The 18,193-nt window shown below is 31.7% G+C and overlaps 2 protein-coding genes and 1 long non-coding RNA gene across 5 annotated transcripts; 1 reads left to right on the top strand and 2 right to left on the bottom strand.

The window, feature by feature from the left end:
• Window positions 1-62: 62 nt before the first annotated feature.
• Window positions 63-2,702, bottom strand: DNApol-epsilon58 (DNA polymerase epsilon subunit 2). Of its 2 annotated transcripts, none has more exons than XM_069125241.1 (5): window positions 2,546-2,702; window positions 1,893-2,436; window positions 1,092-1,775; window positions 699-1,014; window positions 63-166 (listed from the first exon to the last, which is right to left on the bottom strand). In XM_069125241.1, exons 1-4 carry the CDS (start codon window positions 2,611-2,613, stop codon window positions 739-741), a joined length of 1,572 nt encoding a protein of 523 aa, XP_068981342.1. In that variant the 5' UTR covers window positions 2,614-2,702; the 3' UTR covers window positions 63-166; window positions 699-738. The 2 variants fall into 2 exon arrangements, with proteins under 2 accessions (XP_068981342.1, XP_068981341.1); XM_069125240.1 differs by having other exon boundaries at window positions 709-1,014.
• An 898-nt stretch (window positions 2,703-3,600) lies between these two features.
• LOC138185908 (uncharacterized) lies at window positions 3,601-4,404 on the top strand. The gene is made up of 2 exons (XR_011174742.1): window positions 3,601-3,826; window positions 3,937-4,404. It is a non-coding gene; the product is annotated as an uncharacterized LOC138185908 (long non-coding RNA).
• A 180-nt stretch (window positions 4,405-4,584) lies between these two features.
• LOC138185903 (cyclin-dependent kinase-like 4) lies at window positions 4,585-14,397 on the bottom strand. Of its 2 annotated transcripts, none has more exons than XM_069125244.1 (6): window positions 13,987-14,397; window positions 9,066-9,255; window positions 5,928-6,275; window positions 5,309-5,575; window positions 5,041-5,199; window positions 4,585-4,860 (listed from the first exon to the last, which is right to left on the bottom strand). In XM_069125244.1, exons 1-6 carry the CDS (start codon window positions 14,052-14,054, stop codon window positions 4,711-4,713), a joined length of 1,182 nt encoding a protein of 393 aa, XP_068981345.1. In that variant the 5' UTR covers window positions 14,055-14,397; the 3' UTR covers window positions 4,585-4,710. The 2 variants fall into 2 exon arrangements, with proteins under 2 accessions (XP_068981345.1, XP_068981346.1); XM_069125245.1 differs by lacking the exon at window positions 13,987-14,397 and adding an exon at window positions 10,320-10,467.
• Window positions 14,398-18,193: the final 3,796 nt, after the last annotated feature.

Here is an 18,193-nt window from a genome sequence, read left to right as displayed (position 1 = left end):
GAAATTGTAATATTTGCAGATCATACTATCGCGTTTTATTATTGCATCTCATACGTTATACGTTGTTTTACAAAGTTATGATCCTTATAATGTTTAATTAAACGGCCAGTAATTGACTTATGCTTCCAGCGCAGTGAATTGAGATATGCCGCGGCCCAGTCTGTACCTGTAATATTGTTATGTACATTGCGAAGAGGTAGAAACACATGTGTTTAATATTGTATGTATCTATTTATATAAATCGATAAGAAAAATAATTAAATAAACGCCTATTTCCTGTGTCCCAGATAGAAAGTCTGATATACAAATTTGTTAGGCAGTCTGAAGAGAAGTGAGGAGAGTGTTAAATTTGCCTGAGGTGTATTATGTTGATAATATTAAACATATTCGATCATAAGAGTCACTAAGTTATTCTTCAATATTATTTCGTTGCATTGCTAAACAACATGGACCAAGAAGTTATCCAGTATTCTCAACGAATAGAATAAAATAAAATTATTTTTAATTATAATTAAATAAATTAATTATAATTAATTAAATTATTTAATAAAGATTAAGTTATTTTCAATAACCAAACTTGACTTATGAGATCTGTGATGTGAAAATATATACTGTATAAAATTGGCATGCAATTGTTCATAGAGGGGTAGAAGGTACAGTAAATTACTATTATTATTGAATGTACAAAAATATTTTACTTGTTAATACTTTATTTCAAACGTCAATAATAATTTGTTGTTAAACACCATCCATATCTTTGGGAATAGCACAATGTTCAACTAAATTTAGCGCTGGAACGTATACTTTGAAGGAATGGTCGTTTTTTGAAAATGATCCTGGATTGACTATATGACAATTAGAATAGGTAGTTTCATATGCTTCAAATCCATCTGCAGTTACAATGAGATCCGGAGTAGGATATATTTGTAATGCATGATTGTATTTCCAATATATGGGTAACATTGGAAGACTTAAAGGAGTTAAATGAGATTGAGAGATAATTGATTTTGCATACTGAAACATTTATCAAAAATGAAGTTACACACTTTTATACAACATACATAAACAATCAGTAATATAATAAAGCTTACATGATCGTGGATATTGCCTTGAAATGGAAAGTAAAGAGTATTCCTACACATTTTCGTTAAAATATCTCCCCTTAGTACCACAATTTCTTTCGTACAATACTGAATTCTACATGGATTAGTAGCAAATATTGCTCCAGGTATATTTTTCCTAAAATCTTCTGTAAGATTTTTGGGCAGTGGCAATTTTGGCAAAATTTTTGGTGATCCAATATCATCTGTTGCAGGTACAAAAATAAATTTGGAAGTTTGGTTTATATCTGGATATTGTATTATTATATCAGCAAGATTTTTTAATCCCTCTATCAATTTTTGCCTGCTTGATGGTTTTGCAGGAAAACTTAAAAAATGTCCACATAATACAAAAGCTATAGGTGGATATTCAGAATATCCTTCCAACATAATTTTAAATTTGCCTAAAACAGTTTTATCATCCAACCACATTTCGGATACAAAAACAATCATTCCATCTTTGTTACTTTCTTCATAAGTTTTTAGTTTTTCAGAAAGTTTCAAAGAAAACTTGCTTAAACCACCAAATGTATTAGCATTGCCGAAATCTACACGTGCATTACTAGATGATTCTGCTGGTGGAAAACCTAAATTTTTCACATGTAAAATACCGTCCTTGAAATCCCCATTAGCTATTACTATAGAGCATTCCATGATCAAACCATCCTGAAATCTGTATACAAATATTAAGGAAAGTGCAATTAACAGATAATTGATTTAGCATACTGAAACATTTATAAATATTCATGTTTACATAAATGATTACATAAATCTGGAGCTTTAAAAGGATATTGCTTTTTGTAAATCAACTTTTATTGTACCTCCTGTGTCTTCCAAATAATATTGACCCTCTACTAATTGAGAAAGAAGACCCATAACATAAACATTTCCTTCTTTACTTCCACTCAACAAATGTTCAATTGGTACTAATTCAATCCAATCTTTTTTTCTTTCACCAGGCATTGGAGGTGTAAATAATTCATGTCTCATAGTTCTGTACCAAAGCAACTCAAATCTATCTTTAAAAAGTATGGATTTATATTGTGCTTCGGCAACCAAATTTGGTGTTACAGTTTCCAAAACAAATTTGTTCTCAGACAACTCATATTTGATTCTAGGTATATCAAATACATCTATTACATTTAGTACTGTTTCTGTATCCTTTAACGCATTGGGTTTTATACATTCTTCTATTGCTAGTTTCAAATTTTCAATGGTTATCTGTGTATCACTTAAATTTTGAGCTAAAACTTTCTCTATTACTTGCATTAGCCACATTTCACGTTCATTTTCTTCTACATTTAGAAGTTCCTTAGCAAGTGAAATGCTAAGTTTCCTAGACAACAAAAAATTTCATTCGTAAAAATTAAGAAATAAAATTAACATTTGGTATACTTACATAATATTATATGTAACATTATATGTAACATTAAAAATTTATATACCTTGAAAGTACAAGTCCGTATAACGAAAAGGTACTTCGTACCGCATTTATTAATTTTTCACCAGGCATAATTACAGATGCTTATATTACATTTATATACAGTATATCTTACGGAAAATATCTCTTCCAGATTCGCAATATTGATAATATCACAAAATTAACAATAAATAAAAATATAAAATAAACATTAAGCTTTCATATAACACTATTACTTTCATCTAATCAATCTAAAGTCTAAAGAATATTAAATATTATCGCAACAATTTCCCGCTTTTTGCTGAAATATATATATGTGACTTATGTTATCTTAAAACCATCTAAAATTTCCACTTATAAAATATTTTCTGGCTGAACTTCGTCTTAATGAGAATAAAACTATTGCTATTTAGTAGTTTTCAATGCGTAGAATCTGAAAATTCAATTTTTAACTTCAGAAATCCAGCGATTCAAAAGTTATGCGTACATAAAGTTGAGCATTTTTAACGTATTTAATAGTTTACTTTGACATCATGTTGCCTTCTATCCAAGATTCGTCCAATGAGTGGAGTCGCTGGCTGTAACAAGTGTACGTATGTGACAGGCTACGTTAATATGTCAATCTTTGACAAAGTTCATTTACATTATGCGTCAATACTTTAACTATAGACATTAAAAATGTTTAATTTTACATATGTGTAACTTCTGAACCGCTGGATTTCTACAACTATGACTTGCATTTTCAAATTTTACGCATTGAAAATTATTAAATAGCAACAAAAAAAGTCAATAATTTAATTTTTATTAAAATAAAGTTTAACCTGTTTTCTTTTTCTAACTGTATACATAGTTATGTAGTTGGTTAATTTTTGTTCTCTTTGTAAGGATTGGAAGAATTGGAGGACATGGAACGATGCTTTCGCTTCGCTTTTGCATCGGAGATGGCACATTAAATTCCCCTATACTCTATATCTGTCCAATGAAACAGGGCAGTAAATGCAAGTAAAACTTGATTGCTGCGGTTGCAACTATTGGCTGCTAACTAGTGACATTCGAGAGTTACACTATTGGTTATTATTTTAACTGCATAACTTTTTAATTATAGAGTGTTATAATTAATAATTGATAGGTGACAATTATCAAATTATCACGAAACGAAATTCATGGAAAGTTTTGATAGAGCATATAAAATATGATTAGCCAATCAATTTTAAGTACACTTAATATATTTAGGTTATGTATTATATTCAAGTAAATTACGATCAAGTATGGACGATTATAGTGTGATAGATCGTGATTGTAATCTGTAAGTATTAAAACACATTATGATTAATTACACATTGATACAAAATTTTGTAAGTGATTATGAAATATATTTTGTTTGCAAAAGATATCTTTCATATGTAAGTTTTTCAGGAAGATAATATAAATCAGATTTAGTTAAATACATATAAGAGATATAGCTGGATATTTTCTGTTTTGCATAAACGTAAACAGAAAGATTATATAAAAATGGATTATCAGTTATGGGTGGTTACTGCTGCCTTTATTGGTCTTCATGTTGTGTGGTATAAAATACAATGTAGAATACCAGAAGAAGATCGACGTCCACATCCTTTTGTAAGAATCTATCAGCAGATTATGAAGAAAGATAGTACATAATTAGAGATAATATACTTGTATAATGTGTAATAAATGTTTAATAAACACACATTATAAAGTAATATATATTTAGTTAGCATGAGAAATAGGATGATAATGTTTAATAAAATTAAAAAAAGCCAAACTTATGTGAGAGGCTGTATTTTGTAATTAACTTTCAAGAAGAACAATCTATTAATATATATGTACCTTATAAATAAATAAATATATATATATATATAATAGTATACAATAATATCATTTTATACAAAATTTTATTTTAAGATGTATATATAATATAGATACAATAAATAAATAAATAAATATATATATATATTTATATATATATATTTATATATATATATATGATATTGAAATCATATTAGTTAAACAAAATCTCTTCAGAAGTTATAAACACAAACGTGCAAAACAAAAATAAAATTTATTAACAATCATTAATTGACATAATGAAAATCTATAAAGTTTAAATAAATAGACAAATAAATATATATGTATACGTGTATAATTATATTACAATCACAGAGGAGCTTAATTACAGCCTTTAATCATAGGCAGATGATCGAAGTCCTGCTGCTGATGATGCATGGAGGAGCTTCTCAGCCGATTTTCATTTTGACTATGTACTGAAGCACCAGGCTTGGGAAGTTGGGGTAATACCATTTGACTGTAATTACTATTCTAAAATACAATAGATATACAATAGGTAAGGGTATTTTTGTTACCAATTTTGTATGCAATATATTATCTTGTTGTATATTTTAGTATTTGATATAAATTTTGTAGTAAGAAAAATGTCATGTATCTTTTCTATCTGGTTCATTATTCATTGTATTCTTGTTATTATAAAACTGTACATACTCGTGATCGATCTCGATATTTTTTAAGCTTATCGAATTCCTCCATTTCAACTTCGGGCATTTTGAAATGAAAATTCTCAAAATAAGAATGTTGTAGAAGTTGTTCACAAGACCATCTTTCGTCAGGATCTTTGTTCAAACACTTCTTAAGAAAGTCAAGCTGTTAGATGAAATGAATGGAATCAATTAAATCTTCCTATGATCAATTTACTAAGAATTTTTTATTTAAATCGTTTATTTAAGATAAAGAAAGCAATGTAAAAATTCACCTGTAGAATTGTATTGCCTCTATTAGGTAGAGCAGTTTCCAGGGGCGTGAGGGTTTGAGGAGTCGGTAAAGTGATACCAGCGAAAAATTCATTTTGCTGAAAAATAGCTATGTGTCTCGGCAATAAGTCACCAATAGTCCTTCGAATTAAATACAATTGATCCACGTCTGATTTTCCTGGCCATAACGCTTCTCCACGTATTAATTCTGCGAAAACACAACCAATTGCCCACACATCGACTGGTGTACCATATTGAGTATCTCCTACCTGTTGAAGACCACGTTCTCTTAGTAATTAAAAATAATTTAATTATTATAATGCAAGTCAATAAAATCTAGAAGTACGAAAAAGATCCAAGCAGAATACGAATAAATATCATTAGTGAATAAATTAATAAAATACATTATTTAAACGAATCAAAAAAATATATAATTTTTTTATTAGTATGCTGGATTAATATCTATATTAATTTTATTTTTTGTTTTAACCAATTTATCGTTAATGTCACGCACAAGATTTCAACGGTTAGAGATAATGAATTATTAATAACAAGTGCGTATAGAATGGAATCTTAAAAAAGTAATGAAAAGAAATGATTATATTATATAAAAAAAATTACCAGCAGTTCAGGCGCTCTGTACCATCTAGTTGCGACGTATTCTGTGTAATTTTCACCAGGACTGAGCATTCGTGCGAAACCAAAATCGCACAATTTCACTACGCCATCGGCTGTAATTAAAATATTTTCCGGTTTTACATCCCTGTGAACGCAACCTAGTCGATGACAATACGCGATGCCCTGCAGAATTTGCCATGTAAGCTGCTTCGTGGTGATTTCTGGACATCCGCTCGGATACCTCTCCATCTCGTTCAGTAGCGTGTACTCGCAATATTCGAAGACTAGGTGCAATTTCCGTTTCCGTCTGAAGACCTCCAGAAGATTGACTAAATTCGGATGTTTCAAATTCTAGAAATCAAATTATCTTTATAATCAGAACGTTTTTTAAATATACTGCATGTAACACAATGAGTTTGGGAAACTCAAGGATTAAACAACCAACAGTTCAACTTTTTTTGGTACAACAGTATGAAAGTGACACGTAAAAGAAAGTTTAAGATTGATACATTATGAATTACAGTAATTTTTATACTGAAAATTGTTTACTATATCGTAAGATAAAACTACCCGAGTTAAGTATAAGATCGTTACTCAAGCGTTATGTTGATTCGAAATAACAGAAGTCGCGTAGGATATTCTTCGACGTTCGTCCGTGTTAATGATTGTATAAAGAATGAATGAGAATAATCCTAAGTATCAGAATCATGAAACCGTTAGGGCCCGCTAGTTCACTTCATTTATGTTATCTTCAAGTGTTTGCCTTCACGTCTTGAAAAGTTTCGCCAAAGACGACCAAAAACAAGCATCTTCTATTTCCAGTGTTCTTTATATTTTTGTTTACTACGAGAAGATACAGGAAAGTTAGTTTTCTCACATTCGGTATTTTCCGTTAGCAATTTTCTCTCAAGGGCGGCTAAGACCCTTCCTAGTCCACCAGGGTTCTTGTGCTCCAATCAAAAGCAATGTCTATCGCTTTCCTAAACAAAATTGTCCTTAACGAATCAGCTCATCTTGTGGTCTCAGACACATCCACCCCTAGCTTTCCTCCGTCACAACATCGTCACTAAACCACTCATTCTCTATCTTTAGAATAGTCAACACCTTTTACCAAGTTTCTACCCTTAGATCGGTCGCGTATTTAACGTATCAGTGTAACTAGGTTTTATATAAAGTTGTTGGAGTGAATTGTGATTTATGTGTGTTGATGCAGTGTATATTCCATTGTGATTACTGAATTCATAATAAAGTTTAATAAAAGCAAAGTTAATAGTTGTGTTACGACTCAATTATTTTGTTTTTATCATCCTACCCCCAAGTTTACGTGCAGTCGCCTCGTAGCGCGCTGTAAATTTAATTAATTACCGTTGCGAATATCTTTCCATATCGTAATATGAAGAATTTAATTAATTATTTTTCGATACTCTATATTCGATTGACAAAATCGTTTTGTCGTTGGAACAGATTTTCAAAAAAATTTCTTACAGTATCGCGTCACATGTAATTGTGAATGATTATTTAGATTTGTAAAGTATGGAATAAAAATAAACAGATCAATGGATGATGGATATAAACGGATTGCCAAGCGGCGAGCGTGTCGGTCTTGCTTATGACTGTATCATAGACACATTTTGTAGGGCAGAATTCATAGTATTATCGACAGTTTTTTCAGTTCTCTGCAAATATCTCGAAAATTAGAAGAGTCTGACGGCAATATGCAAAGAAAGAAGTTGTTTAAAATTTTTATTTCTATTTATTAGAAGATTATGTAAATCTAAGATGATGTCAGTTTCGTAAATAGTTACCTTCTTATAATATATAAGCCTTCTTTCACCACATCGACTTTGATAATTTTTGAATATGTGTAGAAATTAGCATTGTGAACAACTTTTTCCATATATATATATATAACTATCGCTCAATTTTAGTTTCCGAGATATTCGCAAAAAATTGTTGGCAGTGTAGGCACCATTTACAATAAGTATTACCAATAATTGTGCGTTCCTAGCGTATACGTTAGTATTGGCGTTAGTATTCTTATCTTTTTTTTTTTTTTTGTAGTTTATATAGATCTTGAATATATTAAAAAATTATCGAAATCAGAAATTTTTTGCTTTGGTTTGTTATTGCGGACAGCATTTGCGATCAAAAGTCGTGTGGAAAGAAAATCATTAACATCACGCCCCGTATTTGCTGTACGGATGAAAGAAGATATCCTTGAAGCGAAATGTCAGAACAGAGTGGACGCTCGTTTGAATGCGCATATGTTTGGAAGAGAACTCTCTGATTATTTCGATAAGGTTAGGTCATCGAGAGCAGAACACGCTAAGATATTGACCGCCACGGTATTGACCGTTGGCCACTTCTTGCAGTCGACGTCGACGGTGAATTTATATTGCTACGTTGCTGTGCAAGAGCACGAATTTTTCTTCCACGAGCTGATCGATATTCTTAAAAAACTCTATGAAATATCAAACATCTATATTCTAATTAAGGCTAATAATACTTTTGAGAATTTCTCCATATTTTCTGAACGAAGTTTTCTTAATTCGAGACTAGCCACTGCGAGCTTTAGTACCTTCAGCTTGTAAGGGGTCGTTCACTTGAAGGTATGGGTATACATATGTATATACGTAAAACGCTAGAACTATGTTGGAAGAAGAGAGAAGTAAAGAAAGACATGAGACTTATTTTCAGATAGTCTGATCCTAGCCTTGTGATATCTAACAGTTCCTTTCTTCTCCATCCTTTCTTTTTTGTATACATACTATAAGCATAGGAAAGGAATCTCTTTTCAACTTGTTAAATATTGAAACTGCTGTTCTACTTTGTGATATTATACGATCTCCGTCTTCTTTCAATTTAAGACTTTTTATCATCTCAAACACAGTATATACGTACCAGATTGATAAACAAAATATCTAAATTTTTCGGGTAGCTATAATATTTATGATAAAGATTACGATGATACAGAAATTTTGAAATGATCATGCTTGTTCTGCTATATCGCTACCATGTGACTTATGTAGTATAATTTAACAATAGGTCTTGCAGTAACGATAAGTCAAACAATAGTGATTATATTGTATAAGTGGCCTAAGAATTTTACAAATTACTGTATTTTCAAGCATAACGACTGACCTTAAGGAGCCTTATTTCACGTAGTGCGATTTTGCGTATAAGAGGATCATCCTCAGTTTGTTGGAACTTTTTAACAGCTACCAATTTTCCAGTTTGCCGATCTCTACACTGGAAGACTACACCGTAGCTACCCTCCCCAAGACGCGCCAGTCGTTCGTATCGGTCCATCGCCTTGCTTGGCGCGCGTGACCTATAAAAAAAATAATTTCTTTATAAGTAATAATTACAATTGGTCGTGAGATACAGCCATATACGTACATAACTCAATGAGACATCGTACTTAAATATTAATAAGGAAATAATGTTGACATTGAAAGATAAGAGTATATATATATGTACTTACTGATTGTACACATATACTCTATATCATATTTCTTTATTTGTCCTTTTTTAATGATTCACTATTTCATAGTGTTGTGTTTCGATTATTTAATTACGTGAAATTTGAAATTTATATTTCGATGCGATCATTATTGAAAGAATTATGGAATAGCGAGTGGTCGTGAAACACCGATATTTTTTACTAGTAGTTCTGTATCGAAGTATGTGACACAGTTATGAGTACGATGCGGATGTTATCTTCTGTGACACGCGTGTTCCCATTGAAGTGCAATGACAATTGCGATCCATGAAATACATTTCTCACATCATTTATTGAATGAACAGCGTAGCACGTAGCTACATACTAACTTTTGATTCTAGAACGTATACATACACTAGCGATTAGAAATGAAAATGATCCTTATGTTGTTAATTAATGTTGATTAGAATCTTGTTAATGTCTGAAATGAAGCAAAAGAACACTTTTGAAAAAGGTAAGTTACTTTCTTACTTTGCCACCTGTATTTAAATATGGTCAAATGAGGAGCTTGAAGGATAAGTAATAAATACAAACGTATTTAATTTGGGGAAACTTCTACGATTTGGAACTTTTTATTTTAAATAATAAAATATCTTATTGTACGTAGCCGTAAAGGTTTGTAAATTTATAATAATATTTTCTAAGTAAATTATGTTTTATTTTTTGTACTTATACCTATTCTTTTTGGGAACCGCTTCACTTTTCCACGGATAAATGAGGAAAATATAGTTTTGTATGCAAATGCAATTGATTCGAAATAAGTAAAAGTGTCCCCTATCTGAGTATTAAGGTATGTGCAACTTATAGGATTGTCAATAGACGTGATACTAGAAATCTTTCCAACAATAGCGGATAAAACGAAAGTTTCTAGTGAATTTTGGGCTCGTACATACTTTTTATACTTGGCAAGACATGGCAAAGAGGTGAACTGTTGCGCAAAGAGCATGCTAGCACTGTAAAGGCTGCGGACCAGACTGTCTGTATTCTCGCCAATGACCAAGGGTCAAGCTCCCCTGTTTCGCTTTATTCGAATCGGAATTCAGAGCGCAGGCGCCCTTAAATCGCGTAATATAGATCATCTTGTGTAAAAGTAAAAATCTCATGTCTCCCGAATATTCATATGGAAAATGTGTTACTTTGTATAGTGAACAAATGTACGAACAAATTTGTTTTTTATTTAATACTCCACAATGTTTAGTCTTCGATATCTTTCTCTCATTTTTCTATTTATCTTCATATTTCTCTAAGTTTACATGTGCAGTGAGTCACAGAAGTATTCGTATTTTTATAATTATTGAATTTAGATAACTAATATCTTTTTTAACAATAAACACTTTGCATTATTTATCGATGGGAATATATATGTAATAATTAAGCTTTTGATCGATATATCGTTTATTGAAAAACAGCAATTTGTTATAATATAAACTTTGAACATCAAATGAAATTGTAATTGCAAGGGTACGAATACTTCTGTGACTCACTTTATGTATATATTATAAATCGCATAAACTTTCAGTGAAAATGTTCCATTTTGGATTTGATATTTTTGTTTTTGATAAAGATTGAAAGGTTATGTAGAACATGTGAGTTTCGTGAGTCCATTGGAAGCTTACCAAAGCGGCACACGCTGCCCATAGTTTGCAAATCTTAAATCGTTGACCATATCGAGACAAGTGGAAACAGTTCATCAGCATATTCGTGTCTTTTTAGCGTTACCAAAATCAGTGGTTCCGGATATTCGATAATTTAGCTATCGTTAAACAGTTAAGACAGAATTAACTTTAAATCGGCAGAAAATGCATCGCTGCCATCAAAAAGGTTAATGATGTTAATTAAAAACGTTTCAACTGCTCTGCAATGGTATCATATTGAATTGGCTAATTTCGTGAGTCATGAGAATCGAAAATCTATTAACTTCAGTTAATAAGGAACAACTTTCAGTTATCGTCCCTAATAAGTAAGTGGATTGACAAATGGTAAGAAATCTTTTAAAGAAACCTTCTTTATCGTTATAATTAAGAAAATAATGTCAAAATAAATGATGTTACAAATATAGTCTGTTGAAGAATTATTATTAACCTTATTAGGTTAATTTCGTTACTGTTCTCATCAAATAAGTCGGCGGTTACCGTCGAGTAAAAAGTAATAGAATTGATTTAGACCTTTTTCCGCGTCGCGTTGCGTTAAATTCATGCAACAATTGTAAATTTTATCTGCTCAAAGAATATTTATTATTATATAATTCTATTATTCATTATTTATTGCTACTATAATTATAATCACAATTATAATTATTATTACACTATATTTATTATAATTATAATTACATTATTTGTTATTATTATTGTAAACCGTATGTAAAGTAAACTTCTACTTGTTACAAATGTCGGTCGTAATACGAATCCTATAACTATAACTTTGACAAGAAGAAACTGATAAAACTCTTATTTTATTTTCATTAATAATTTACGGTAGCTTTCTCCATTAGTTGCAAAAATGATTCGAATTGTTTGATAATACAACCTTTATTATTAAAGTATTATTATTAAAATTAATACGAAACACATATTCTTATGCAGAAAGTTTCAGCAATAAGAATTGCTTGATTTAAATCGTTGTAAGAAACAAAATCTTGTATCATATGAAATATATATGTAATATTTTTATGCATAAAAGTGTAAAAACAAAAATTTCCTAATTTATATTGTTCTGTCATTTAGAATATTCGTTACTGTGCAACGTTTCTTTTACAATTTATTCATATTTATTTGAACAATTATCTTATACGTACAAAAGTCCCAGAATGGAGTTCATAGGATTTTGATGTTGAAACACCCTGATTGTTGAACATGCCGAGCGCTACTGAACTCGCTAAAAGACTACTTTACGTTACTGTTGACTTCTTGATTATCGATAATCGATATTAAGTTGCCATATTGTCCATGTTTAAATAACGACCATGAACCAAGGTGGATTGTTTTTAGCGTAGAAACGAAGTGACGCAAATTATGCAACTTTGCACCGAGTTTAGTGGATTTAATAAGACTAGTTGGAAATCATATTTGAATAAAATAAACAGTTTAATTACAACATAGAATAATTGGAAACTTTAGATATGGATTCGTCATTTTTTCTCTAGAAATCTGACAATAAGTTTAATCTAGTAAAGATTATATTATGAATGCGCTAAGAAGGGTATGAATTACACAATGATGAAATCGTTAGTGGCAGTCGCATATATTGTAAGTTTATGGCAGAAAATGTAGAACAATCATATGAAATATTCATTTTTCAATTAGATTATCTTAATATTTATAGACGCAACTATATTAGCGAGAACTACATAGAATCCAAGAACTCACTAGATTTTGAAAAGATTTTTATTTTCCAGAAACTTTATGTTATTCTTGTATTTATGACAAGGTATTGAACGTATAAAACCAGCTAGGTACACATAATACTATCCGAAAAGTGGTCTAATACTATTAAAGTATTACAAAGTTTAACATTACAGAAGTAGTTTAAAATTTAATATATCTTAGCATTTAATGTAATAATATCCTACAATCAACTTGTACATTATTTTTGTTATTTAATTTTTACGTCATCTTTGTATTATATTTCTTATTATCTGTAGTCGTAATATTTGACACGTTAAAGCAGTATCTTTAAAGTAATGAAAGTTCATCCTTTGACATTTTAACAAACTATTCGATGAACTACAACATTGTGTAGCAATTATTGTTTTGCGCTAAGAAAATTACTCTACTTTAGGACTAGTGTTAAAATTTTGTTAATGCATCAACTGTATTTAATGGCTATTCACAACGTCTAATGTATACAATGTGTCTTACGTGTTTAAACTACATAGCAAATATCGATCGATTTAATTCAATGTCAAAGTTAAGTGTTCTGGAAAGAGTAGATCTTCAGATTCCGGTCATGGTATCCTTTACTTATATTTTTCTACCATTCTTTGTTTCAAAAAACGTAAAACTATTTGTAAACAATAAATTTGCAAACAGTAAATGTGAAGTTAAGCAAAATAAACAGAAAGAAATGTTCTATTTTCAAATAAAACTAAAATTGGCCATAAATTAAATAAAATAGAAAAATGTCACAAAAATACCATTATGTCATATACATATTAAAATTCGAAAAGACGCCACGAATATATTCACAGATATTCAGATTACGAAAAATAATATATTGGGTTGGCAACTAAGTGATTGCGGATTTTGTTATTACCACCTAATGACAATGTCATTAATAATACGACTACTGATAATAATAACCAAAAAAAACAACTTAGTATTTCTCATAATTCTCTAATATTATATTATATCTAATATGTTATTGTCAATAAAAATGAAAATGCTATAAATAGAAATTAAATAAAGAAAGGATTTTATTCGTCACCGTAATGCGATAGATTATCAGATTCAAAACTATTCCGCAAAGAAGACAAAAATTATTAATATCGTACAAAATTTTATGGATATTAAATGTAAAAGGTTGAACAAAGGAAAGATTCGTAACAAAATAGTCAGTGTTTACCTCCTTGGTAGCAGAGGTAGTGTGCTACCTAAAAGCCAAAGCTTTCTATCTTGGAGCCATTTGTCCATGCGAAGGCTTCTCACAGAAATTTCGTCTGTTTGATGGAATATCCAAAATGCATCGTTGAGAACCTCAGTCTGACTCTACTTGATCGCATCTGAGGCGTCGGCATTATCGATAAAAATACCGTGCGGTATAGTAGTCGTATTATTACTGACAGCGGTACCTTTCACCAGTGTATCCAACCGATTAAATGTTCGACCAGTTGTTTAACTACGTCACTGAGACTGATCAATAATCCGTACGAGTTGCTAGCATTAACTGAGGACAGAATAGTCGTAGCATTAAATGAGACTTCGTGTCTCTTCTGTTCTGTTGGTTCTGAAATACCAACGATCATATAAAAAGGTCTCGATGCTCATATACCGAAGCCTAGGGAAATCTGTTCGGAAATTGAGTCGTGAAAAATCAACGTGGAAGACAAGAAGGTTCTTGTTCTACGCATGCGTGACATAATATCAATGTCTCAGACAAAGACTCGTCTCTATCCAACTCGCAAGAACGCTGACTTTGTTGATCTTTCATGTGAATTTCTCACGACTAGACACGATTCAATTTTCGGACGGTTTTCCCTAGCGAGTGTAGAGGCCTGTTTATATGATCGTAAAAATACCAAACTGAAAAAAGTTAGAGAGTTTCTTACGCCATCTATGATTCGCTACGGCGAACATAGAAATTAGTACATTCAACTTAATTCTCGATCGTAATACAGCCAATATAGTATGTATATGTAGCTATAGAAGCTACATTCGTTAAACTCTTGAAAGAAAGTCTGTCAACCTCCTATGAAAACTGTTGGCAGCGATAGGCTCCAACTTGATGTAAATGGATACACACTTTTAGTATTTTTTGAATTATTCTTTATTCTTTAATTATCAAAAATGCAAGAAGATATTTCACATGAAAGTTGTTTCATTTAATAGGGAAACGTAATATAATATTAGGGCGAGCTTGTAAGAAAGCTATTTCCTTTCTGATTTCGATGATTCTTTAATATGTTCTATGATCTAATCGATCGTCGTTGGCCGGATTCCTATGACACCCACGCGGTGAGCGCGAACGCGAATGCGAGTGCGCGGCGATCGAGAACGCGGACGCGTATGGAGGCTGAGTCTCCTCTACCAATCGCTCCAGTTGTGCCAATTGCGTTTCTCGGCCTGCGTTTTTCGCGTTGTACCGGTGAGATGTTCGAGGAAGAATCATGTTTCCTCCTCCAGCTTGTAATGGGCGGACCGCGAGGTGCCGGCCCGTTCATTTTCTCTTTTTTTTTCTTTTCCTTCTTCCTTCGCACTCCGCACTGCACGAGATCAATATTAAATGTTTCGCACTATAGCAAGTGAGCGAATCACATTTCTGATATGTAAGAAAGTAATTGAACGAGTCCAAAACAGTCGCGTTTATAGTATGTTTTGTATATTTGGAAATGCCGAACTTGCTTGGTTTCACTTGAATTAATGTTCGTCCACGTTGACAATTGTACAAAGAATAACCGAGTATATTTAGCGTCGCAGTCGAGAAACCGTTGAAGCCCGCTGATCTGTATGCTAGCAAGGGAGAGGGCATAGTTTACGGCATCCTCAAGTGGCTTTTTTATCTTTCCTTGGAACCAGGGATAATGAAATCCAGGCAATGGCTACGAGCGTTCGAAACCTCGCGTTTCCAGGTGTTGCAATCGCAAGATGTTTGGACCCGTTGGCATACACACCATAGAGATGAGAAAGTGAGAAAGAGAGTGAGTGATGATCGAGCAATTGCAGGTATAATTATTGATTAATTCTTAATTCATTTTGGAAATCTATAATCTATCGCAAAATATCATCAGCTAAACGGAGAAAAATAGCAAATCGTTGTTGTCGATAGGTTAAGATGCAATAGATCAATTTTTTTTAGTGTCAACCAAGTATGTTTCCCAGATAATGTGAGAAGAGCAAAATGCTCTTGCAATGCATCGGTATTCGTTTTTTCGAAAATACTTGTGTTTTTCGTGTGCTCACGATATGATACCACCATACATATTGTAAATATATAACACAATCACAGTAAACTTAAAAGAGAAGAAAAAGTAAAAAAATTAATAAAAAAATGTAAAAGGGTATTAAAAAATAAAGGGTATATAAAAATATACTCTTTTATAAATAAACAGGTTATAAATGAAAAAAATATAAAAACACAAAAAGAATGTATTGAACATGAGAAATTTAAATTCGTGATAAAATAGTTCAAGAACCTACAGGAGTTGGTCTTGCGCCGCCTTAGGTGATCATACGGGTCGTCACGCCGAGGAGATTCTGGGATTTTCTCGGACTTACACCACGGCCCAGGGGATAGCGTTGAGAGGGATGATCCTTCTTAATGCCCAAACTAAACCTGAGGGATGGCTTCCTCAGAATAGGAGACGACGCAGGAGTGCTCCGGCAGCAATTTGAAAGAGGTCCCGGGGCACCCTTGTTGAGCGTTAGGCGGGCCACCTTGGGGTTTTAGTCGGTAAGTCCGACAACCCTGCGCTTCCCAGAAGAGCGACGGGGTATCCATGAGGATTTCCGCGTATAAAAAGAAGTTCAAGAAACTATCACTCCACTATTTTTACTACCACAGCTATCGCGACATAATGAAATAATTTAGTATTTATGGAACTCAAAGAGTTAAATATTAAATATCTTTCTAAGTAATTAGTATTGACAAAAGCAGTCGAATATAGATCGGCTTATTTTTGCTTCAAATACATCAGAAAAATTTAAAGATCCAACGACTGTGACCTCTCCTTGTCAAATCTGATTAAAAAATGTACTATTGAACTGAAACATGTACTGTTTGATAATAAAAGTGCAGTTAAATGGTTTGAATCAGTGCCATTTTTGTGGCAAGCTATCTCGTTGTGACTTCGTGACATTAGCATCCACATCTCAAACTAGTAAAAATTTATTAAAAAGCTATTGTTACCGTTCTTTGTACTTGGATGAAAGTATTTACATTAGAAATATAAACCAATTATCTATTTTTGCCCGTCGTATAGATAATAAGTTTATGATTTACGAAGAATTATTAGTAATGGTATCACTACATGGTATCAGGCAAGGAAAGGACACATTCCAGGCGTTTCGGGGAAAAATGGAAGAATACGATGGGTTTGCGAAATATAGTACAATTACAACGAATGGTGCAAAAGTAATGGTAGGGCAAGAGAAAGAGTTAAGAAGACTATTAAAAAAAATGGAATCACTTGACCTACATTCTATTGCATCATTGATCAGGAGGCGCTATGTGGGAAAATTGCAATATTAAATTTGACAATGAAGATGGTAAAAAAGGCCGTTAATTCAATTAGTAGTGGAAATAGACCATTGTCGCACTGGAAATTTAAAACATTTCTGCAAGATGTAACTGCCGTTTACAGTGATTTAGTGTTATACAAAGAAGTGCATTGATTGAGTGCGGGAAAGACCATTGAACGGTTTTTTTAGTTTCAGAAGGGAAATCCCAGAATTAAAAAAAAAATGAAACATAAGCAAAACGATAAATTGTCAGCAAATTCAAGGACATTAAGTTTTTATGCAAACTGGCATTCTTAACAGACATAACAAAACATTTGAATTGCTTAAATATAAAATTACAGAAAGAAAAAACAGTTCTTGATTTGATTGACCATATTAACGCTTTTAAAAATCAAATAAATTTATAAATATTTGAATTGTATCACTTTTTAGCATGCCAGGAAATTACTCAAGAACATCAGAAGGCGAATTTTATAGAATTTTTGCCAATACTGAGAAAAATAAAACGAAAATTTAATAATAGATTTATTGATTTTGATTATATCAAGCACGATTTGATAATTTTTAACAACGCGAGAGAATGCAAAATCGAAGATTAAAATATAGAATACAAGCTGGAACATTGTGATTCATAATACAAGCAGATCCATTTGTATTAAGCAAAAATGAAATAGAACAAGATTTTTTCAAATTTTTTCCATAAGATAAAGATCCCAAATTAATAGATTCAGGACTAAAAATTTATTTCATGTTTGGGTTTATATACAGGTATGAAACTGTATTTTCAGCAATGAAGTAGTACATAAAATCCAAATACCGCTCGACGTTAACGGACGATAATGCGATACGGCCACGACGTTCACATTAGTAAGAAC

The sequence above is a fragment of the Bombus flavifrons genome, chromosome 13, assembly GCF_040668555.2.
Source record: "Bombus flavifrons isolate JBK064 chromosome 13, iyBomFlav1_principal, whole genome shotgun sequence".
In the NCBI taxonomy this organism is placed as follows: Eukaryota; Metazoa; Arthropoda; class Insecta; order Hymenoptera; family Apidae; genus Bombus; species Bombus flavifrons.
The sequence above is the reverse complement of the archived record's forward strand: the minus strand, read 5'-3'. Positions and strand labels throughout refer to the sequence as shown.